The sequence below is a fragment of the Poecilia reticulata genome, chromosome 13 (genome assembly GCF_904066995.2).
Source record: "Poecilia reticulata chromosome 13, P_reticulata-male-v2, whole genome shotgun sequence".
Classification (NCBI taxonomy): domain Eukaryota; kingdom Metazoa; phylum Chordata; class Actinopteri; order Cyprinodontiformes; family Poeciliidae; genus Poecilia; species Poecilia reticulata.
Window position 1 is genome coordinate 25,835,018 of NC_088842.1, and position 20,095 is coordinate 25,855,112.

Genomic DNA, 20,095 nt, shown 5'->3' on the forward strand with positions numbered 1-20,095 from the left:
TTAAGAAACAGTCTACCTTACTGTATGTGTGCAGCTTTGAGTGTTTTCTATTCAAGGGAGCTGGTTTACAGATGAGGGCAAAGACGGGCTGAACTTTTTGTTCTGTTTGCTTAGCAGGCATTCCTCTGAGCACTGGACCCGATCCAGATGAAACCCAACCACTTCCCGCTGGACTCGGCACAGTGCTGCCCTCACAGGAACACAGCGACACAGATTGTTCTTGTACAACTTTTTCTTAAAAAATTAGTGCAGTCCAAAACATCTGACTGGTGGCTTGCTGTTTTTCTGTCCAGTTGAAACTCATCATTTTGTCTGAATTTATTACACGGTGTAGCGCTGTTTCTTGTTGTTTTTTTGCGTGTTCAGTAAGATTCAGTAAGATTGACTGGAGGCCAATCCAGTCAATCAACAAAAAAAGTGATCTCCAGTCGGCCTCTGTTTGGTTGAAGCAAACTCTGGTGCGGTTCGAATGCATACGTGGATGCAAGTGGATTGTACACCACTACACAAGCAGGAAACAAAGTATAGCATTGAGCATTCTGGGTAAATTTAACCAAAACAAACTCAGGAGTCTAGCACTAGTGGGAGACTCGGCTTGTGGTCTTATACCAATGACAAAAGAAAAACCTGGTGCCTCTCCATTTTTGTTTGCATGAAGAAGGAAGTGGTGCTCAGTGTCTTCAGAGGTTTTCATGTTTCTTCCTTCAGTGGTTCTTGGTGTAGCAAGAGGGTAGATGGCTCTTTCAAAGGGTTTGGATCATTTAACAGCGCAGTGTGAAAGCAAACTGCACCAGCTGAAAATTTAACAAGTGTTGCAACTTTGATCCCCAATTGAACAGAGTTTACTGGAGTATCAGGTGTGAAACCACACTTGGTCTCAGGTCTTTCACTTATAGGATTTTCTTTGTTCTTTTAAGCTGTGCATCTTTCCCCAAAACACACAATAACCTAAACTAGTTTATCTGATTTTTCATCATCAAGATGATTGCTTAAATAAAAAAACCAACAGGGAAAACATATGCAGCCGTCTATATTTTTTATTTCAGTTATCTCAAAAAAGAAAATGCTATAACCCAGATGTTTGTTTCTCTTCTCTGTTTGTTTAGGTCCTTATGGTTGAGGTGGTCTTAGGTGCCCCTTGCCATGCCTCCTGCCATGACAGACCTCCTGGACATATGGGCGGCCCACTCGCCCCTGGCCGGACACGCTCCGGATCAGATCACTGTGGACTTCCTGCTGCCCACCGGCATCTACATCCAGATGGATGTTCCCCGCGAGGCTACAATTCAACACATCAAACTGGTGAGAGGGATGTCTGACAATGTAAAAACTCATAAAGCTGAGACTAGAGGCTCAACTAAACCTTTTTTTTTATTTTTATTTTTTTATACATTCAGACCCCATTTAGGTCATACGGTGAAACAGGTGGTAGTGCAGCCCACAGAAAGTTAAAATCAGACACTTTATCAGTCAGTCAGGCATGATCCAGTACTTGTTTTCACTGTGATGATTGCTGTGGTCTGCTCGGTGGTTTTTGTCTCTTCTGTCAGCATTTTTACTTTAAATAGTGCTACGGTGACTAATGTCTCAACTTCCTTGGAACATTTCTGGTTTTATTTAACATTTGTCACCCTGCCTGATATGTTTTTCCCCTTACTACTTTGATCAACATAAAGCAACTTTCACAAATATCTGACAACGTAGCATCACAAATCTGTGCCAAAGCATCAAAAGAGCTTTTCTTCTACATTTATAAAGGGCGTCCAGAAGGAAGGCGAAGGGTACTCTGACTTTGCTAGAGGCTGAAATACTTCCTTGATCATTGATAAAATGCTAAAGTATTTCTGCCTGTAGAGGTCAAACAGCTAAAAAACAAGATTATGCTTGACTGAGCATGCATTCATATGCAGTCATTTATGGTAAAGGTAGATACTATTTCCTGGAAGGCACACCTTTATGATAAATCTGAAAACTATTATATATCAAGGAAGGTTGATGTGTGCTGTTCTGACAGCTGTTATGCCAAAACTTTGTTTTATTTCAATCAATCAGTCAAGCAAACAATGTTAGCTTTAAAGCTCCCTTCACGATGGAGGCAGCTCACTGGAAACGCATAATAAAAGGTATTTCTGAACCAGGGTTTGAACCATCCAGGGTCACAGTCTGCAGGTGAAAATACCAGAGTTGTGAAGTAAACTGAAACTGGTGGGATTTTCCCTTTTGCTCCCATCATTGTAAGAGGGCTGGTGGATATTAAAACCGATGTACCTTCATCTTTTCTTCACTTCCCTGGACTAGCCAGGGGAGTCATTGCTACATTCTTTGCTTAATTTCTTAATAAAATAATAATCAAAATGCATTTTGATTCATTCTTGATTAACTCAGTGTTATACCTTAGCTAAGACTTAATAAATGCATGTTCCCACCCTGGGAACAAGTGGTCGGGGGACAGGCTCTTTAATCATGTAAACATACTGGTCTGATTGAATCACCCAACGAGCTGATTCTTTAGTCACATGTGTTCCTGATTGGGAAACACATGAGTTACTGAAAAACCTATTGTGCTTCTCTTAATTTTAAAATAAAAAATCTCAGGACACCTTCACACACTCTTCACAAGGCATTATTAATGTATTATATTAATGTACAATATATAATTTGAATGATGTCATCACCATGGTAAAACTACTATTGGGTGAGTCTTTATTGTGATTTTTCTCTAATCTTTCTGGAGTCAACTTTCCACATACAGGCTTGTTCATATACAAAAACTAGAATCAATAGTTGGCCAAATGTTGCAGATGTAACGAGAGACCTTCTTTTTTTGTTGGGCTTTAAAATCTCCTGGAATAAATTATGCTCAATATTTCATTTGAATTGCTTGGTTTCCAGGCTGACTTTTAACCATGGTATTTCAATTTCCTTCAGTATAGAGGCCAATCCAGAAGTTTAATGTTACATTAACCAAAATTAATGTATTTTGGGGATTCATTACACCTAAATATCTCCCAGGTTTTAACTATCCAACCGTTGCTTTGAAGGTAGCAATCTTTTGTACCACTGGCAGGAAAACAGACCCATGCTCTTTTAATACCGCCACTGTGTCGTTCTGGACAGATTAGTGTTTGTCTGACCATAAACAGTTTGTACAAAAGTTGTTTTTTTTGGTTTGTTTTTATCATAACAGGTGCAAATTCCAGTCAAAAGTTTGACAGACTTGAGTTTTGACAGGTAATGGATTGTTCCTCGGAAGGAGACAGTTCAATTCGGAGAATTGAAACCCAGACTGTGTTGCATGGTCCAAACTGGAAATGGTCCCAAACCCACATATAAACTGGTTACCAGTTTAACATTAATTTGTTAGAATATCCAACCCTTTTGAAAGTGCTCTGTGATTTTTGGCTTGAGAAAATTCCCTATAAATTTAAAACTGTGCACCCAGTTCCCGTTTTTAAACAACATAAGTTGTTTGTTCATTCATCCCAATTTAAAAAAATGTTCATATAAATCTTTAAAAGCCTCAAATTAATTACCTTCAAGCGCATGACCATATTTAAATCTAACTCCTATTTGGAAAAACACAATATTTTATGTATGTAGACACAAACACACCAACAAACATGTTTATTCCACTTTTTCTTTTTTAACTTGGATCTCTTTAATTTGTTTTGTTTGTTTCATTAAAGTGTTTTATTGTGTCTCAAAGCTCCTGGTGTATCTCGCTAAAAGTCTTTCTCCTCCTTTTCAGCTCTTATGGAAGCAGGCTCAGAACTTCCCACTGTTTCCTTCCCTTGGCGAAATGGAAAGCCACATGTTCGAATGTGTCAACCAGGCAGCTGTGCACGAAGAGCTGGAGGATGAAACCCGCCGACTCTGTGACGTTCGGCCCTTTCTGCCAGTCCTGAAGCTGGTGACACGCAACTGTGGGCGAGCTGAGCGCCTGCTGGACTCCAAAATAGGAGTACTCATTGGAAAAGGTATGGGAACGCTGCATGGAAGAGTTTCATTTAAAGTGGCAGATAAGGGAAGCTGCCACTGCTGCTGAGTGATTCACTGACTGTCTCAGCTAGACATCTTCAATGAAGGAAAACCTCTTAGTTTGGTATGTTGGGCAGTGAGTGATTTCCTGCACACAGTAAGTCTGACCCAGCAGATCTGGCCTAAAGGTGGATAATGGGAAGGCATGTTGGTTGACGAGAAGTTTTGCATCACATTGAGTGATTTCTCCTTGCATTTTAGAGGAGCGGAAGGAGTTACTTCAGATTCTGCAGGCTGTTTTCCAGTAAATGGGAGACAAAAGAACTTTCATTAGGCACTTAAAATTTCAATTTATTCATTTGGACCTATTTAAGTTCCATAAACATATGGTTTATGTCAGCTTTCCGATCATTAGAATACATTCTTATACTTAGGAAATTAAGTAACACGTTATCTATGCAACACCTTTCAAGACTTCCTGTACGGAAGAAAACTGAAAACATCAAACATCAGCACATTAAAATGTTTGAGGGGTGTACAAATTTGAACATTTCTACCATTATTGATAACTGATATTAATATTGCTGTTATAACCTGTAACCAATATTTGTCAATATTTATATTTGAAGAAACGTTTGATTCCTTGAAAAAAATGACCACAATGCCGACGTCACCAAAGGTCCATTGCAAGTATTTTGTGAAATAAAAAACACCTCATCCCAAACTTTTTAGCTTTTTTTTTTCTAAATGGTTTATTTCCATAAAGAAAATGTATTTTTGGAATTCCAATTTGCCCAATTTTTAAGGTCAGCTATTGTCACATGACCAAACTCCTCCACCCCCCCTCCAAGACGGAAATAAATATCATGCCCCAGTTTTATTTATTTTACCATTATGCTAAAATCTATTACCGATATCGTTCCATTGGTGGCAATATATCGTGCATTCCTAACATCGTAAGTTAAAAACAAAATGAGTGCAGTTGCTTTTTAAGAAGCTCAGCATATGTTTCAAACTGTTCAATGTCCAGATGGTCAAGTGATGCCTTGTTTTGGTAGACTTCAAAACATCGGACATTGGAACGCCTATGATCAAAACAAACATTTTCACAGAAATACGCAGCAAGGAGGAGAAAGAGCTCTGAGTCTTATAGATGGAGACTTCACGCGATATTGATAGTTCTTCCTCCCCGGCTCCTCTGTGCTCTGGCACAACCTTTTAAAGCCTTTTGTTGAAGTAAAGTGGAACGCTGCAGGCATGAGTGGATGGCCATTCATCCTGCTGAGCACACCAGCCCACAATCACATGACCCAGTGTGTTTTCAACACCATCAATACAGTCACACAGCTCCCCTATATTTTAACAGCTAATATTGGCCATAGATCTTGGCTGAATGCTGACAGTCATAAAATGCTGAAAAGCTTTAAATGGCAGCATGTTATCATCAAGAGAGCCATGTTCTCCAATGATTTGTAGTGCAAATAAGAAATAAAAACTGAGTAACATAATGAAATCTCATCTTTGTCCTCTCTTTTAGGTCTCCATGAACTGGATGGCATTAATGACCAGGAGGTGAAGGACTTCCGCAGTAAGATGTTTCGTCTCAGTGAAGAGAAGATGCAACGAGTGCAAATGATGACATGCAACGAGTGGCTGCAGGCCTGTTTCTCGCCGCAGCTGGAGCCTGCAGCATTGACAACTATCACAGATGGGCTCAATGACCGGCCAGCCGAACTTAGAGTCTTCATCCACTTTGACCAGTCTCAGGTGAGTCAGACATATATTTTTTTCCCATATTGATATCCTATCAACCCTGTCCCAACTCAAGTGATGGTCTAAACAGGTAATGCCCTGACTTAGGAATGGGAATTAACGATTAATTGTTGATTAATGGCTTTTTACATTAAAATTAGTTCCATTCGATAAATAATGTTCACTTAGAGCTTCTTTTAATGTTATGGTTTGGATGCCTTTGAGCAGAGGGAACTGCTGGTCATCCCTAAGCTGAGCCAACTGACACAGAAACAAAGATGGTGGGGCTATACCAGAACGGGAAAGAAAAACGGTCCAAACAGTCCGGTGTGGAATGCAAAATCATCAATTTTTTTTTTTTTTGCATAGCATATTTCGGCAACAACGCATTCCAAAGTGCTTTACATCATAAAAACGTGATATAAAGTCGTAGAACACACAGTCAACAATTGAAACATGACATTTTGTCAAGTGCACATCAGATTGTTGATTAATGTTTCATTGATTGGCTCAAAAGCAACTCCAAAAAAATCTATTTTATGTGGTTCTGCTTAGAAATATAAACACTCAACAACCTCCTGAAGTTTCACCTAAATAGCGATCATTCAGCCGAGCTGCATACCAAATAGCAGCAACTTCTCATTTAAAAATTAATGATGTGATACAAAGGCAAAGGTGTGATGACAGAAAAGCAGATGAGATAAGACAGAAAAATTGCAACATGGTGGAAAAAGTGTAATTTGTGCCAATAAGTTAGGCTGACTTTGAGGCTGTTGGGAATAAACTTCATGGAGCGAAGTTTTAACATTCCTTCAAGAGAAACAGATGTATAAACGTTTCTTTTTATTTTTTTTCCCCCATTAATCTGAGGTGCCTGTTGTAGTTTATAAATATGTCCAAGTTTAACAATGTGAGAAAACTACCATTTTATGTTTATTCAGTCAGTACTCGGGTTTTTAAGAAAATGGCTTAAATCAATCAACTTTAGATTAACTCGTTAAACAATAACTTTCATTCCTACCCATATGCATCCTCTGCTTTAAGAAATCTATAAACATATCAAACACAAAAAATTATAAAGAAAATACTAGATATTTAACTATTTTTTAATATTTTACTGATTAGCTAATTTTACTTTGATACGATAATGCCGAGTTATTTTTATGCTAGGCTACATTGAGAATGTCACTAGTATGGCATAAAATACCAATATCAAATAAATTGGTGTATTAATAGACCCTTCAGCCAAACCCACAGGATGCCTGGTATTGATTTATTCCATCTCTTGGATAACAGTGTGACTTTCTGCCCTGCTACACAACACAAACCCACCTTGTGTGAGTACAAAGCAGAAACCATGTGACCCCAGCAGCTCATGCTCATGTTACTGAAGCTCAAGCCTGTTTTCTGCCCACAGTTGGCAGCGTCACACACACGACTGATCCCAACTATCAAGACATGTGACGGCACTAAGTGGGTCAAAACCATCAGTGAAATTATGCCATTCTCTGTCACTCTCACTTACATTAGCATTTCAGCTCAAGGGAGCAGATCGCTGATTAAAATGAACCGTCTCCTCCTCATAACTCATCTCTGTGTCCTTACCACGCATACAGAAGCGATATCATCTTAAATTATAAACACAGCGTCTTGTTCCTCTAGACTCCATCCAGCAGGTTTGATTAACATCATACACAAAGACTGGCCAGCTGTTCATGTGCGCTCAGGTGGATGTAGGCAGGAAGTCTTATTTTGGAGGTCAGACACAATAAGCTGCATTACAGACAGGAAGTGTGATAGTGTGATTTATTGTGTGTGACCTAGATTTACCCTGAACTTTGTTTCGATGAAATCATCGGGGTTGCTTTAGAGTTCCTTCACATGTTTTCGGAAGGTTTTTATTGTTGGGTATTGTTTGGAGAGAGCTACTACCCATAGTGGCTCTGGCCATGTTCTGTTAATTATTAATGGATGACATTTTTATTAAACCTCCAGGAAATTATAATTCTATGTTTGGTATCAGGTCAGTGGGCTATAAATAACAAAGCGAGAGGCTTCAGTGGACACTGTAATAGGCAAAGTGTGGATGATGTGTTTAAGCACATTTTAGGAGAGGGAGAGAGAGAGAGAGACAGAGAGAGAGAGAGTCCGCTTTGCTCTGGTCCATTCAACACTCATCAGTCCCTCGTTCTAAGGCAGGAATAAAATCTCTATACATGAGTAAGCTTGTCGCAATAGATTAGTCGCTTGATAATTTAAAATTATCTCAATAATTTTTATTCTGATGATTAATATTGATGATTTAGAGGTCAATTTTGTTCACATAAACATAATTCATTTCACTTTTTGTTTTTGGTTGTTCTGTTTGTTTTTTTTTTTTTGTTTGTTTGTTTGTTTTTGGATACTTAAAATATCTTCTAGTTCCAGTGTTCTTTACAGAATAAGTTTGTTGATCTTTGACAAAGCAAACTTACACTGTTATATCAATATCATTATAATACTTGAAAATGGTCTCAAAACAACAGTTTTACGGTTTATCACAAAATTTGTCATTATGACAGGCATGAGCACTAATTTTATCTTTCAGGCATTTCTTCTGTAATTCTCAAGGAACAGAGTTAAAGCATTTATTTAAACAAATGATCTTTTTATACCACAGTAAAAAAAATTTTCTTTTTTGTTTCAGGATTTTTCTGAATGTTGTTGAGCACCATTTTTCAACTTCCTAGTGTTGGACTTTAAAGTATGCAGCTCTGAATTAAACTAGCGAGCCGACTTCTAAACGATAATTACTGTTGTTTTCAAGAATCTTGGATTGTCTAATGGCAATGAGAAATTCATTCCTCTCTTGCTGGCCTTTTCCTCTGTAGGACTCAACAAGTCTGAAGGTGTCGTCGTCTTGGACCCCCTCTGAGCTGATGGAGATGGCTGTGAAGAAGTGGCTTATCACTCACGCACCTGAGGAGGAGGAGTGGAGTGGTCAGTACGTGCTCCGAGTCAGCCATTGCCTGGAGTTCCTCTGTGGAGATCATCCTCTGATTCAATACAAGGTCAGTGGAGACACACTGGACCTGATCTCAGGGGTCAAGAAACATTTAATTACTGGATTTATGTAACAAATCTGCAGCCAGACCAGCATATAAAAGCTGACAGAGTCGCAGAGAGTTCACATATTCTGTAGTCATTCAGCAATAGAGCTGCATGATATTAGGAAAAAAGTGACTGCAATTTTTTTCCTGACTTTGTGATATGAAAAAATACAGCCACTTTTAACAAATGACTTGAATAGCACCATTTTCTCATTTTTTTCTATTTCTCATGTGCTTCCATAATTCTGTGACCCTATTAGCCAATTATTTTAGGTTCCAGTCAGTCCACTCTGATATGTGTATTGCACACACTGACATTTCAATGACAATATATTAGACATATATTGTGTAACTCTGTGAAGGTTGTTTTTAAGTAGGTTTTAGCTGCATATGAGGTCACAGGGAAGGAGTTGTCTTTGAGCAGTTACGCTAGACAAAATATCCAACAAAGTCCATGTTTTTGCAGTTTCTGTTTTTCTTAACAGAGACAAATATTCAGATGAGATTTTATGTGTCACTCCTGGATATGGTGTTTTTTAATATGACAAATTCTGATGTACTTCCAGTTTGAACTTAAAAGTATTTGTACAGGGGATTATTTTCTCTAAAAGTTTGTCTCTTGAAGCACCTGCTTGGTTTCTTGTGAAAGTTATTTAAGTTTGTAAGTTTTTTGTTTTTTTTTGTCAGATTTTATTGGATCTTCTGTAGTTTTTGTTTAGAGTGAGTTTAGACATGCCCTCTTCTCGTCTTCTTCACAGTACATCCGCACATGCCTTCAAGCCAAGGAGAATCCTCACCTCACCCTGGTCCACACCAGCACCATTAAAGAGATGTTCGACAAGGAAATGTCTGCCATCAGTGCCGTAGTCAGCCGCAAATCCTCCAACCCACCGTTACCACTACCTCCCAAACGAAGAGTTCCCACGGTTAGTCCAGTACAGCTGTGGACAACCGTCTTGTCTTTTCAGCCTTTATAATTCCCAAATTAACACGCCAATCGTTTTTATTTGTGACAGTTCAAATAACTAATTTCCTTCCCTGAATTAGTTTTCATGTTTATAGCCTGTGCACAGCTTTGACTTGAATGAAGACAGGATGCTGATGCCACTGTGAAAACATATTCTATGTACTCTAGATAGCATAAATGTTTTAATATCCTGCAGTGTTTACGCACTAAAATAGCTGAAACACCACAGGGTGATTGATTCACCTGGGCAGAATGTTGCAGGTGCGGAGGTTTACCAAGTAAACACTCTTGGCAGCTGCCATCTGCCTTTTATGAGGCAGCATTTAAAGTATGTCAGAGCGTGCCTGCAGCACCCTGCCAGCATTCGCCACGTCGTCAGAGCGGATCAGCGACTCCTGCTGCCGCTTGCAGGTGCACAGTGACATCGCAGCTCAACGCCAGCGTCCGCATTTCAAATGTCACACTTGTTTTTAATTGGCCTTCATTAGAGAGACTCCTGGTGAGGTTCTGACGCCGGCTGGGCTGTAGATCTCCCTGTGATGTTCAGCTTGGAGAGAAGATAAATATCACACTTTGTGAGTCGTTATGTAACCCCCGCCCCACCAAGTTTCCCCATTGCAAAGAATGAAGAGATCTGTAATTTTCAGCACAGGTATAACTCTAAAAGAATGAATCTAAAAAGAATTACTTAGCATTTTATTACATGATGTATGTATTCGATACAATAGAATAGTAGGACTGCATGCTTGGTTCAGAAACCTTTGCTTACAATTCGTGAGGTCAGATGCTTTCTATAGTTTCTGAGCAGGTTTAAGCGCATTGCAGTAGAGATTCTGGCCCATTCCTACATACCAATCTTTCAACTTTCTCCAAAGGGTTATGCATGGTCCATCCTCATCCCCCGTCCCTTTTGCAGAAAATACACCCAAAGCACGATGGTAACTTTTTTTTCTCTGCAGGTCAATGAGCAGGTGTAGATCCTTCAACTTTCTCGATTACTAATGTTCCGCCATTTTCTAATAATTGTGCTGGTCTGTAATTTTCTCCATGGTGTCCTTAGGCAGCTGTTTGGTTTTATCCATGTTGGAAAGGTAGGAGTCTGATTTTATTGTGTGTGTAGACAGGTGTTTGTTAAGCAGGCAAAAAGTTCAAACAGGTGGAATTAATTCAGATAATGAATGGAGGACAGGAGGCTTTTTAACTCTTGTGCATGCGAGGCCTGAGGCAAACGTAGAGGACTGTGGAAAATGATGCAAGTTTTACGTGTGTGGGGTCGGCTGGACCCCATTTCTGAACACAAAGGTTAAAGACAGAGCCTGAACACTTGTTGGTTGGGAGGTCATGAAATACTGTTTTCATGCATTAAAATACAAATTAATTACGTAAAACTCATACAATGTGATTTTTCTTGATATTTTTGCATGCTCTCTCACAGTTGAGATTTCCTTGTGATGAAAAGCAGACCTCTTCATTCGTTTAAGTGGGGGAAACTTGAAAAATCAGTGGTGTGTTAAATACTTATTTCCCCAACTGTAGTTTACAGTGAGGGTCTAAAAAATGTCCTGCTGCTTTATACTATAACAAACCTCATAATTTTCATATTTGTTGAGAAGTGTGTGTCCTGTTTTATCATGAGTTCAGTCCCAATGAATGATGGGAATTTACTCCAGATGTGGAGATGAGGTCTTGCAGTTAACATGAGACATTACTCATTAACAAAACATTCTGATTCTGTTCGTTCACCATAAACCACAGCTACCAAGGTTTCGCAATAGAGCCCAGAAAGAAAACTGACAGAAAGTTGACTTGTGAAAGTAGCAAAAATGATTAAGTAAGATCTCTGAACATGTAAAGAACTTTGATGTTCTGCTTTGTAGATGGAAATGTGACAGATAATCAGAAAAATATACCGGATTTAAATGATGTAAATAGAACTACCATGCTTGAAAAAGAAGCATTCAGACAAATATAGTACATACATCTTCACCCTCACATGATAATTTCAACCACACAGATGCCAGGAAGTGAGGTAGTTAGTCATGTCCAAAGTTTGTAGGTGTCATGTGATGCTGTTTGCTCCGTTGACCGCTGACCCTCGCAAATCCACTTGGCGTAACATCACGGCCACCTGCCGATCCCCCTCACTGTTGCGGTGTGTCTGTGCTGAGAAGCGGTGGGTGTGAAGAAGAGGAGTTCTCCACATATTTTTACACTACATCATCATAATCCTGCTCCTCACTCTCAGCAACTCTCCCTTTCTGCTCTCACTCTTCCTCCTCAGCAAGCCCAGACGTGTGTGTGGGACGTGTCGAGCTCCTTCAGGATAGTCCTGGTGAAAGGCAGCAAGGTGAATGCCGAAGAGAGCGCAAAGGTAAACTCTCCCTGAAACACTTATGTTACGTCCATTAAAAACCTGCAAACACAGCTGCACTATCTCATTCGCAGTTATTATTACAGCCATCCAAAATTATTCAAACCCCTTGAGTGCTTCCACATTTAGGCACAATGACATAAATTTCTGTGGAGTTTATTGGGTTTTTATTTAAGAGGGATGTATTATAGAAAATTGACTATTGTGAGCTTTACATAATGTTATATTGTTACTCCCTTATCAAAAACATACTTGGTGTGTAATCTTGATTCTTTCATTAATGTTGGAGAAATCCTTTAATTTCCTGTGGCAGCCATGTGGCAGTGCCTGAAAGCTTGCTTTCACTGAGTGCCACCTATTGCCACAAGCTCTGCCTTGGAGCAGTGATCTCCAAGACAAATTTCCGCCTCAAAGACTAGAACAAAGACTATTTTCTTATACCTTTATCTGTTCATATGTTTCACTCAAAACTTCATGCATAAATTGTAGCTTCCCCTGGTTAAAATTCAGTAAATGAATTCCATGCATTTTAGGTAGTAAAATGTTTATTTTCTTCCTTAAGAAAAATATTTGTTTATTTGCATTTGTTAAAGTATTTCTAATATTGTACAAAAAAGACTTATGTATTTAAGTAAAAAATATGTAAAAAATTTTTCTCCCTAGATTAATCGTGCTATAAAATGGCACTCTGAAAATACATGAAACTGCCTCTTTAAATATAAGAGAAGTAGTGAGAAACAGAACAACAATGATAAATGGTTGACAAAATATTTTAAATAAAACCATAACAAGTTTGGGATGCATTTATGCTCGATTTTATTTTGGGGTATCAAAGTAAAGTGAACATCATTTTCTTTCCATTTTCACATTTTTGCACAACCTGAAAACTTTGCAAAGCACTGGTGAATAATGTAAAAACAGAATAATCAGCAGCACCAAATGGATGGCATGTCTGTACATATTCACAGGTCCAGGTGAGGGCGGGCCTCTTTCACGGCACAGAACTGCTGTGCAAGCCGGCCGTGAGCAGCGAGACCAGCGGGCGCTCGGAGCACACCTGGAGGGACAACGCTCTGGAGTTTGACATTTCCATCTCTGATTTACCACGCATGACCCGGCTCTGCTTCGCTATCTACGCCGTCATGGATAAGGTCAAGAAGCAGAAGTCCACCAAGAATCCTCACATAAACAAATACCAGACCATCCGAAAGGCAGGGAAAGTGGTGAGTGCGTCTGAAAGAGGATCCAGAACCCTTTCTTATCTCTACTTTCTACCACTTCTGTGTTGTTTCAAAGATTAATGAATAACTGTTTGATCCAGCACTACCCCATAGCTTGGGTCAACACAATGGTGTTTGACTACAAAGGGCAGCTGAAGACTGGAGACATTATCCTGCACTGCTGGTCTTCTTTTCCTGGTACATTCAATTAAGTTTAGATTTATTGAGCTTCAAGTGGAGCATATGCATTCTAACCAGGAATTTGTTTGACCCAGATGAACTTGAAGAGATGCTGAACCCAATAGGAACCATTCAGACCAACCCATACACTGAGAACGCCACAGCGCTGCACATCCACTTTCCAGAGTACTCGCCATATCCTATCGTCTTTCCCCCTTTCGACAAGGTTAGTCCTGTTATTTGGTTCAATCATGGTGTGTTCTGGACCATATATCCCTATAAGCTCAAAATGTAAGAATCTTAACAACACTGCAAAACCTAAAGTCTTACCAAGTATTGTGTCACTAGTTTTTAGAGCAAATATCTTGGTACATTTGAAATAAGACAAAACTAACTTACAAGTAACTTTTCAGCAAGATATGTGAGCTTGTTTTAAGTTACTAATTTCTTAATATTCAGCATGTGAATGTGTGCGTGAATGACTGAATGTACTGTAAAGCACTTTTGGGTCCTATGGACTTGATAAAGCACTATACAAGTACAAGCCATTTCCCATTTTACCATTTAATGGTGATGGAAAAAGTACTAGTTTCACTGGCAGAATTTCACTTTGAACATGAGGAAAATGCCTCAAGTGGAGTTAGTACTTTTATCAGTATTAAGAAATGATTGACTTAAAACGAGCGCCAATATCTTGTTTTAAGTCAAAAGTTACTTGTGAGTTAGTTTTGTCTTATTTAAAGTGTACTGAGATATTTGCACTAGAACCTATACAAAAATACTTGGTGAGATGTTGTGTTTTTGCAGTGAAATTACTCAAGCTTTTATGGCTGCCATTGATTTGCCACTCAGACTGTTACATTGAACATCAATACCTCGACAGGTCTAGTGTGGCCTTCTTCAAAGATGTGACTTCAGCAGTCATTGTGGTGGCTGAGTGCTTTTCAGAACGCTACCTAGTGATTATGATGAAGTGGTGGCTATTAGCATGAGAAGATCGGGACGTGTTCCACTTGCCTAATGCACACTTGCTGGAAGTGCTGCATCGCATCAGAGCATGCTTTTTCATTGAGCGACTTGCTTTTCTTTCAGATCCTGGAAAAAGCTGCACAGATTGCCAGAGCCAGTGACTCCATGTCCATAGTGAGTAACTGCCTTAATGAGAGATTATTGTGTGAGCTCACATTCATTAATTCAGAACACATACCAGTTTGAATTAAAGTGAAATTACATGCTGAGAAATTTCTCACACTCTCTCTCCTTCACACAAACACAGCTCAAGTTGAACCTTTCAAACAGGCACCCATACCCGGTTTCCCTGGAAACCCATTGTTATCAGTTGGCAGGGTGTTTAGTAAAAAATCTTCACCCTCCCAAACCATCCACCCCCCACTAAAACTAGGGAGACTAATCAGATTACTTGTCGGTCTTCCTGTTTTTTACGCCCCTCAACTAGAAACCCACTGCTGGGTGTGTCACCGCAGGTTACGTAATCGGTGTTACACAGAGGGCATGTCTGCACAAAGCCATTCAGTTTTATGTGTGTGAAACTGTGGACTTTCATTTGCTTCAATTTGAATGCATCTCCTCTCATTATTTATGCAATATAACGACCACATTCACATAAAATCTCCTTGAAGTAAATCTATTAGGTTTAGTTTTCTTCTGAGAGATTATAATACAAGTCCTGTAAGCATAAGGGCATGCATGCTTTGTTACACTGCTGCCCTCTTGTGGTTCTTTACAAAAACTTTCTAATTTTCTTTTAATATCCAGACCTCGCTTTTAATTATTAACCAGTAAGTCAGTAAAACCTTTTCCTTAGTTGTACTTTTTTAATAAAAAGGAAAATAATGCACAAATCTACACTTGTGTATTAGACAAGCATCAATTTTAACAATAGAAACACAATTTCTAACCCTAGACGTCAATAGTTGGAAATAACTGATGACAAGCCACCCTGTCGTACCTTTATTCTTTCTCATTTTAAACTTTCTCCAGCTTCTCAACTTGACTTCTTCTCTCAGGGTCGCGGTGGAAAGAAGTTCCACATTGAACTGAAGGAGATTATGGAGCGGGACCCGCTTTCTCAGCTGTGTGAAAACGAGAAGGATTTAATTTGGACACTACGCCACGACTGTCGTGAGATTTTCCCCCAGTGTCTACCAAAGCTGCTGCTCTCCGTTAAGTGGAGCAAACACGACGACATGGCCCAGGTTAGCCACAGTGTCTGTTGTTAAAAACCTTAACGTAAAGGTCCAGTTAGGAGGGGTGTAACCAGATCTCGCTGTATTAAAAATCATAATTTTTCTTGTTGAGATTTCTATTATCTTGCAAGCACAAAGTAGTTGCGGCCAGTGTGACTTCACCCGATAAAGTTGTAATATAAGATGCCTAAACTACTCTTAAATTATTTATTTGGCAGCATTTTAGGTCTCCTGTAGGAAGAATAAATGGGAACAGAGTAAAATAGAGGAGACAAACAGTATGTGAAAGTTGTTCAGGTGCTAAAGATGCAGAAAGGATCCAACCAATTAAAAGCTGGACAGCAAGGTGTACTTTGAGCTACATCACAATCAGGAAATGTTGAACTGTAGACTTTGTTGACGCAATGTCCTACGGTTTGAAAAGATAAAAAGAAATCAGAAAATGAAAGACATCAGCTTGTTAAATTTGTGATAAAATCAATAAAAGAAGACTTATGTGCAGCATAAATTTGAATCTTGAAGTTTTCTTAAACATGATGAAATCTTGTCCAATTCTCAAGAACTCAATATTGTGAGTTTTTGGTGTCGTTGGGCAATAAACCACAATGCCGTTCAAGCAACTAAAAATTCAAACGTGCTTTTCTCACCCAACCTCATCCTTCAAATTAAATTGTGTTAGCCTTATTGGGTCTACACACCCACTTCAGCTATGGTCTAAATGTTGTTGAGATCCTTACAGCTCTTTGTTGGAATGTGACGCAAGTTTCATCTTTCTTAGGTTTGGCATCATCTCATCAGTCTTAATCTACATAAAAGTACATTCTTGCATATTTTTTCATTAATCAGAGATGGAGGTCTTAGTCTAATTTTCAGTTTACAATTTGCTGTGTCCAACAAAACAGTTTTTATGTAAAAATGTTACTTCCCTCTTATAGGCTCTCCATATGTTAGCAGTTTTATTGTATTTTAAGATGTACTCTTATGTTGTTTTAAGTGATGGTACCATTATTGCAGCTCATATTAGGAACAGAATAGCTATTTGTTGATTACAGTTTCTTAATAATAGATTCATCAATACAACAAACAATATGGTAGACATAAAACTTTATTTGTACTTTGTTGCTAATAAAAAGTTGTATTTATTTTTTTATTCTATATTTTTTAATCTACAAAAATATTTAAATTTAAGTTTTTTTCCATTCTTATTGTAAACTGAAGCTGATTCTGAATTTTATGTTGTTCTCTGTGTAACCAAACTCTTCCACTAAGCATCTAATTCTCAGCTAACAGAGTAGTCAGATATCTGCCATTTTTAACATATTAATGTGTGTTTCTCAGCTCCAGGCCCTGCTTCAGATTTGGCCCAAACTTTGTCCCAGAGATGCTCTGGAGCTTCTGGACTTCAACTATCCTGATCAGTACGTCAGAGAGTACGCTGTGGGCTGCCTGCGGGACATGAGGTAGACACATTCATCAGTTTATATTAATACTTGGACAAATCAAAGTCAAATCCCAATATTTATAAAAGCACAAAACACTTTTTGCTAATAGGTAATGGGTGATGTTCCGTTTGGCAGAAATCTGTGAAAACCCTTAAGGTCAATTTAAGTGTCCTCATGAAATTATTGCCAGGAAACAACCACTAACCACTACGCCTCTGTTTTTGTTCCTGTTTTTTCTCTCCTTCCGCCAGCGATGAGGAACTGTCCCAATACCTCCTGCAGTTGGTGCAGGTGTTGCGTTATGAGCCCTATTATGACTGTGCACTCACCCACTTCTTGCTGGAACGTGCTGAAAGGAACCGTAAAATCGGACACTTCCTCTTCTGGCACCTTCGGTGAGTGAGTCTCTGAGCAACAAAAAATATGCAATAAAAATCATTTTAAAAAGAGTTAAATTGAACATATAGAGGATATTGATTTAATTTAATGGTTTTTTTTTTTTGTAATGTAATCCTCCAAAAGATGCTCATAAACGGTTCCAAAGTAATTTTAATAATTATTACTATTTCTCTGGGGGATTTGATCAGATGTGCTAGAAGTTGTTTGAAAGTTTAAGAATAAAAAAATCTACCGACAGTAACAATGTGGATATGTCACTCATATGAGGTAATTGAGTGTATTATTGAACTAGTTGCTGAGGTTGTCACAACTCCTTCCAAGCGTGTATTTTCCCTGGCAAAATTAAAATTACTAAAGTGATTCTGACTTATTAAAAACATTGACAAACATATTGCATTATACTTGGATATCTTGGTTACCCTAATTTTTATTTTTTGGAAAATAGTTGAAAAACGTGTGAATGTACAAATGTCTTCCTATTTGAATCCAAAATGTATTAATTAAAGGGACGGTATTAGAATTTAAGACGATTGCTTATTTTTGAAACATGTTCTTACAAAAAGATGTGTTTCAGGTTTGTGTGTTAACCTTAAAGATGACTTGAAATTATCTAGATCTGTCATGTTTCACAAAGCTTCATTAAAAAAAAAAAAATAATTAAAATGCAATATAAATGTTTTTGATGCTTGATGAGTAATTTTAAGTCAGGATTATAAATTAATTGTACAAATATTTCCTTGCAATGATTTGTTCTCTTCCTTGGAGATGCATATTTGTATGTATCCAAAATAAGGACCATTCATTCATTAAAAAATAAAATCGAGCATTAAAAACTAATGCTTGATTAATGCTCATTTGTTACGTTACTCATTTGTTTCCTCTTTCCTCTCTGCTGCCCCCTACAGGTCAGAGATCCACATGCCAGCCGTTTCAGTCCAGTTCTCCCTCATCCTGGAGGCCTATTGCAGAGGAAGCATCCCTCATATTGAGGTTTTAAAGAAACAGGCAAGATACATTCAGTCTGGTTTATCCCCCTTTCAACCTACGAGTTGTAAATCTAATTAGTTATACCTGTTAAAAGCACATTGTCCTGCTATGGGCAGAAGTGTTGGTTTCTTTCTAGATTTATGTCTGTCAGACAAGTGGATATTTTCAGACTCTTGCTCTGCTATTGTTAACCCTGACAGGGCAAAATTTGTGGCTTTTATTGTCTGTGTCCTGCCCTCTAACCTTTGACCTCACTTCTTGCCATTTCCTCCTCGACTATCTCACCACTTTCCTGTTGCACAAAGCAAACACGGTCTGGTTTGTAGGAAAGTGGGTTAGCTGTCAGGAGCAGAAATGTGTTGTGTTGTTTGCTTGCAAGCAGCCAAACCTTCTAAAATATCCTTCTAGTAGTTGAACTTGTTTATTTTCATTTCCAGGTGGAAGCCCTGACTAAATTGAAGTCTGTCAATGAGTTAATCAAGCTGGGAACCCTTAAAAACGCTCGAAGCAAAACAAAGGAGGCCATGTTGACCAAGGAGGCCATGATAACGTGTTTGAGACAGAGCGGCTACTCGGAGGCTCTGTCAGACCTGAGCTCCCCTCTCAACCCCAGTGTGCTGCTGTCTGACATCAGGTAAGACAGCTGCTCACATGACGATCCCTCCTCTGGGTGGCAGCAAACGGCGCTGAGCTGCAGATAACCCTTTGTCCTCCATCCTTGTGCTTTTAGTGTGGAGAAGTGTCGCTACATGGACTCCAAGATGAAGCCTCTTTGGATTGTTTACAACAACAAGCTGCTTAATGGAGATACTTTGGGAATCATCTTCAAAAATGGAGACGGTAGGAATCTCACAATCATGAAGCTGGGGTTGGGAAATTAAATGTGCAATGAGTTCCTGTTTTACAGTTTCTTAATAACAATCGTTGTCGCATGGTTGTGACATTGTCACATTACAACCAAAAATTTTATTTTAATTATAGATTGATATAAAATTTATCTAAGTGTGAAGAGAAGGGAGAAAAAAAATCAAGGTTTTCAAAAGTGATGCATAGAAATGTATTTGCATTAGCCCTGTGTTTACTTTGATACAACCGCATAAAATCCAGTTGCCTCCAGTTTGGTGATTAGTAAACCAATCACCAAAACATGCAGAGAGTCCATGAGTTTAATAATATTTGTAAAACTAGCACGGTATAAATTTCTTTTACTGCTACTGCCCCTGTAAGCTGATCCAGTATATGAATACTTTTGCAAAGCACTAGAGGGATGTAATAAAACCAAATAGTATATTTAACTTTCATAAATGGCTGATTATATTCCAATCAGAACATTAGCTCATCTTTCATTCTCATTTTTATTTCCTAGACTTGAGGCAAGACATGTTGACCCTACAGATACTGAGGTTGATGGATCTTCTGTGGAAGGAAGCAAATCTGGACCTCAGGTGAGTTTCTTTGTGTTTGTGTTTGGGGTACACCCATTTATTGGCCAGCAGATTTCCT

General features: G+C 38.6%; 1 protein-coding gene across 2 annotated transcripts in view; it reads left to right on the top strand.

The window, feature by feature from the left end:
• The window catches only part of pik3cb (phosphatidylinositol-4,5-bisphosphate 3-kinase, catalytic subunit beta), a 57,126-nt gene that overhangs the window by 27,587 nt on the left and 9,444 nt on the right, over positions 1-20,095 (top strand). For both annotated transcript variants that reach the window (XM_008426230.3, XM_081614373.1), the window contains exons 3-19: positions 1,107-1,302; positions 3,749-3,977; positions 5,516-5,745; positions 8,601-8,780; positions 9,578-9,745; positions 12,068-12,157; positions 13,126-13,380; positions 13,479-13,575; positions 13,653-13,783; positions 14,650-14,700; positions 15,585-15,773; positions 17,103-17,224; positions 17,458-17,601; positions 18,511-18,610; positions 19,030-19,226; positions 19,323-19,432; positions 19,959-20,037. In XM_008426230.3, the coding sequence (XP_008424452.1) occupies positions 1,144-1,302; positions 3,749-3,977; positions 5,516-5,745; positions 8,601-8,780; positions 9,578-9,745; positions 12,068-12,157; positions 13,126-13,380; positions 13,479-13,575; positions 13,653-13,783; positions 14,650-14,700; positions 15,585-15,773; positions 17,103-17,224; positions 17,458-17,601; positions 18,511-18,610; positions 19,030-19,226; positions 19,323-19,432; positions 19,959-20,037 (2,531 nt within the window). In that variant the 5' untranslated portion in view covers positions 1,107-1,143. The remainder of the gene's footprint in view (positions 1-1,106; positions 1,303-3,748; positions 3,978-5,515; positions 5,746-8,600; positions 8,781-9,577; positions 9,746-12,067; positions 12,158-13,125; positions 13,381-13,478; positions 13,576-13,652; positions 13,784-14,649; positions 14,701-15,584; positions 15,774-17,102; positions 17,225-17,457; positions 17,602-18,510; positions 18,611-19,029; positions 19,227-19,322; positions 19,433-19,958; positions 20,038-20,095) is intronic.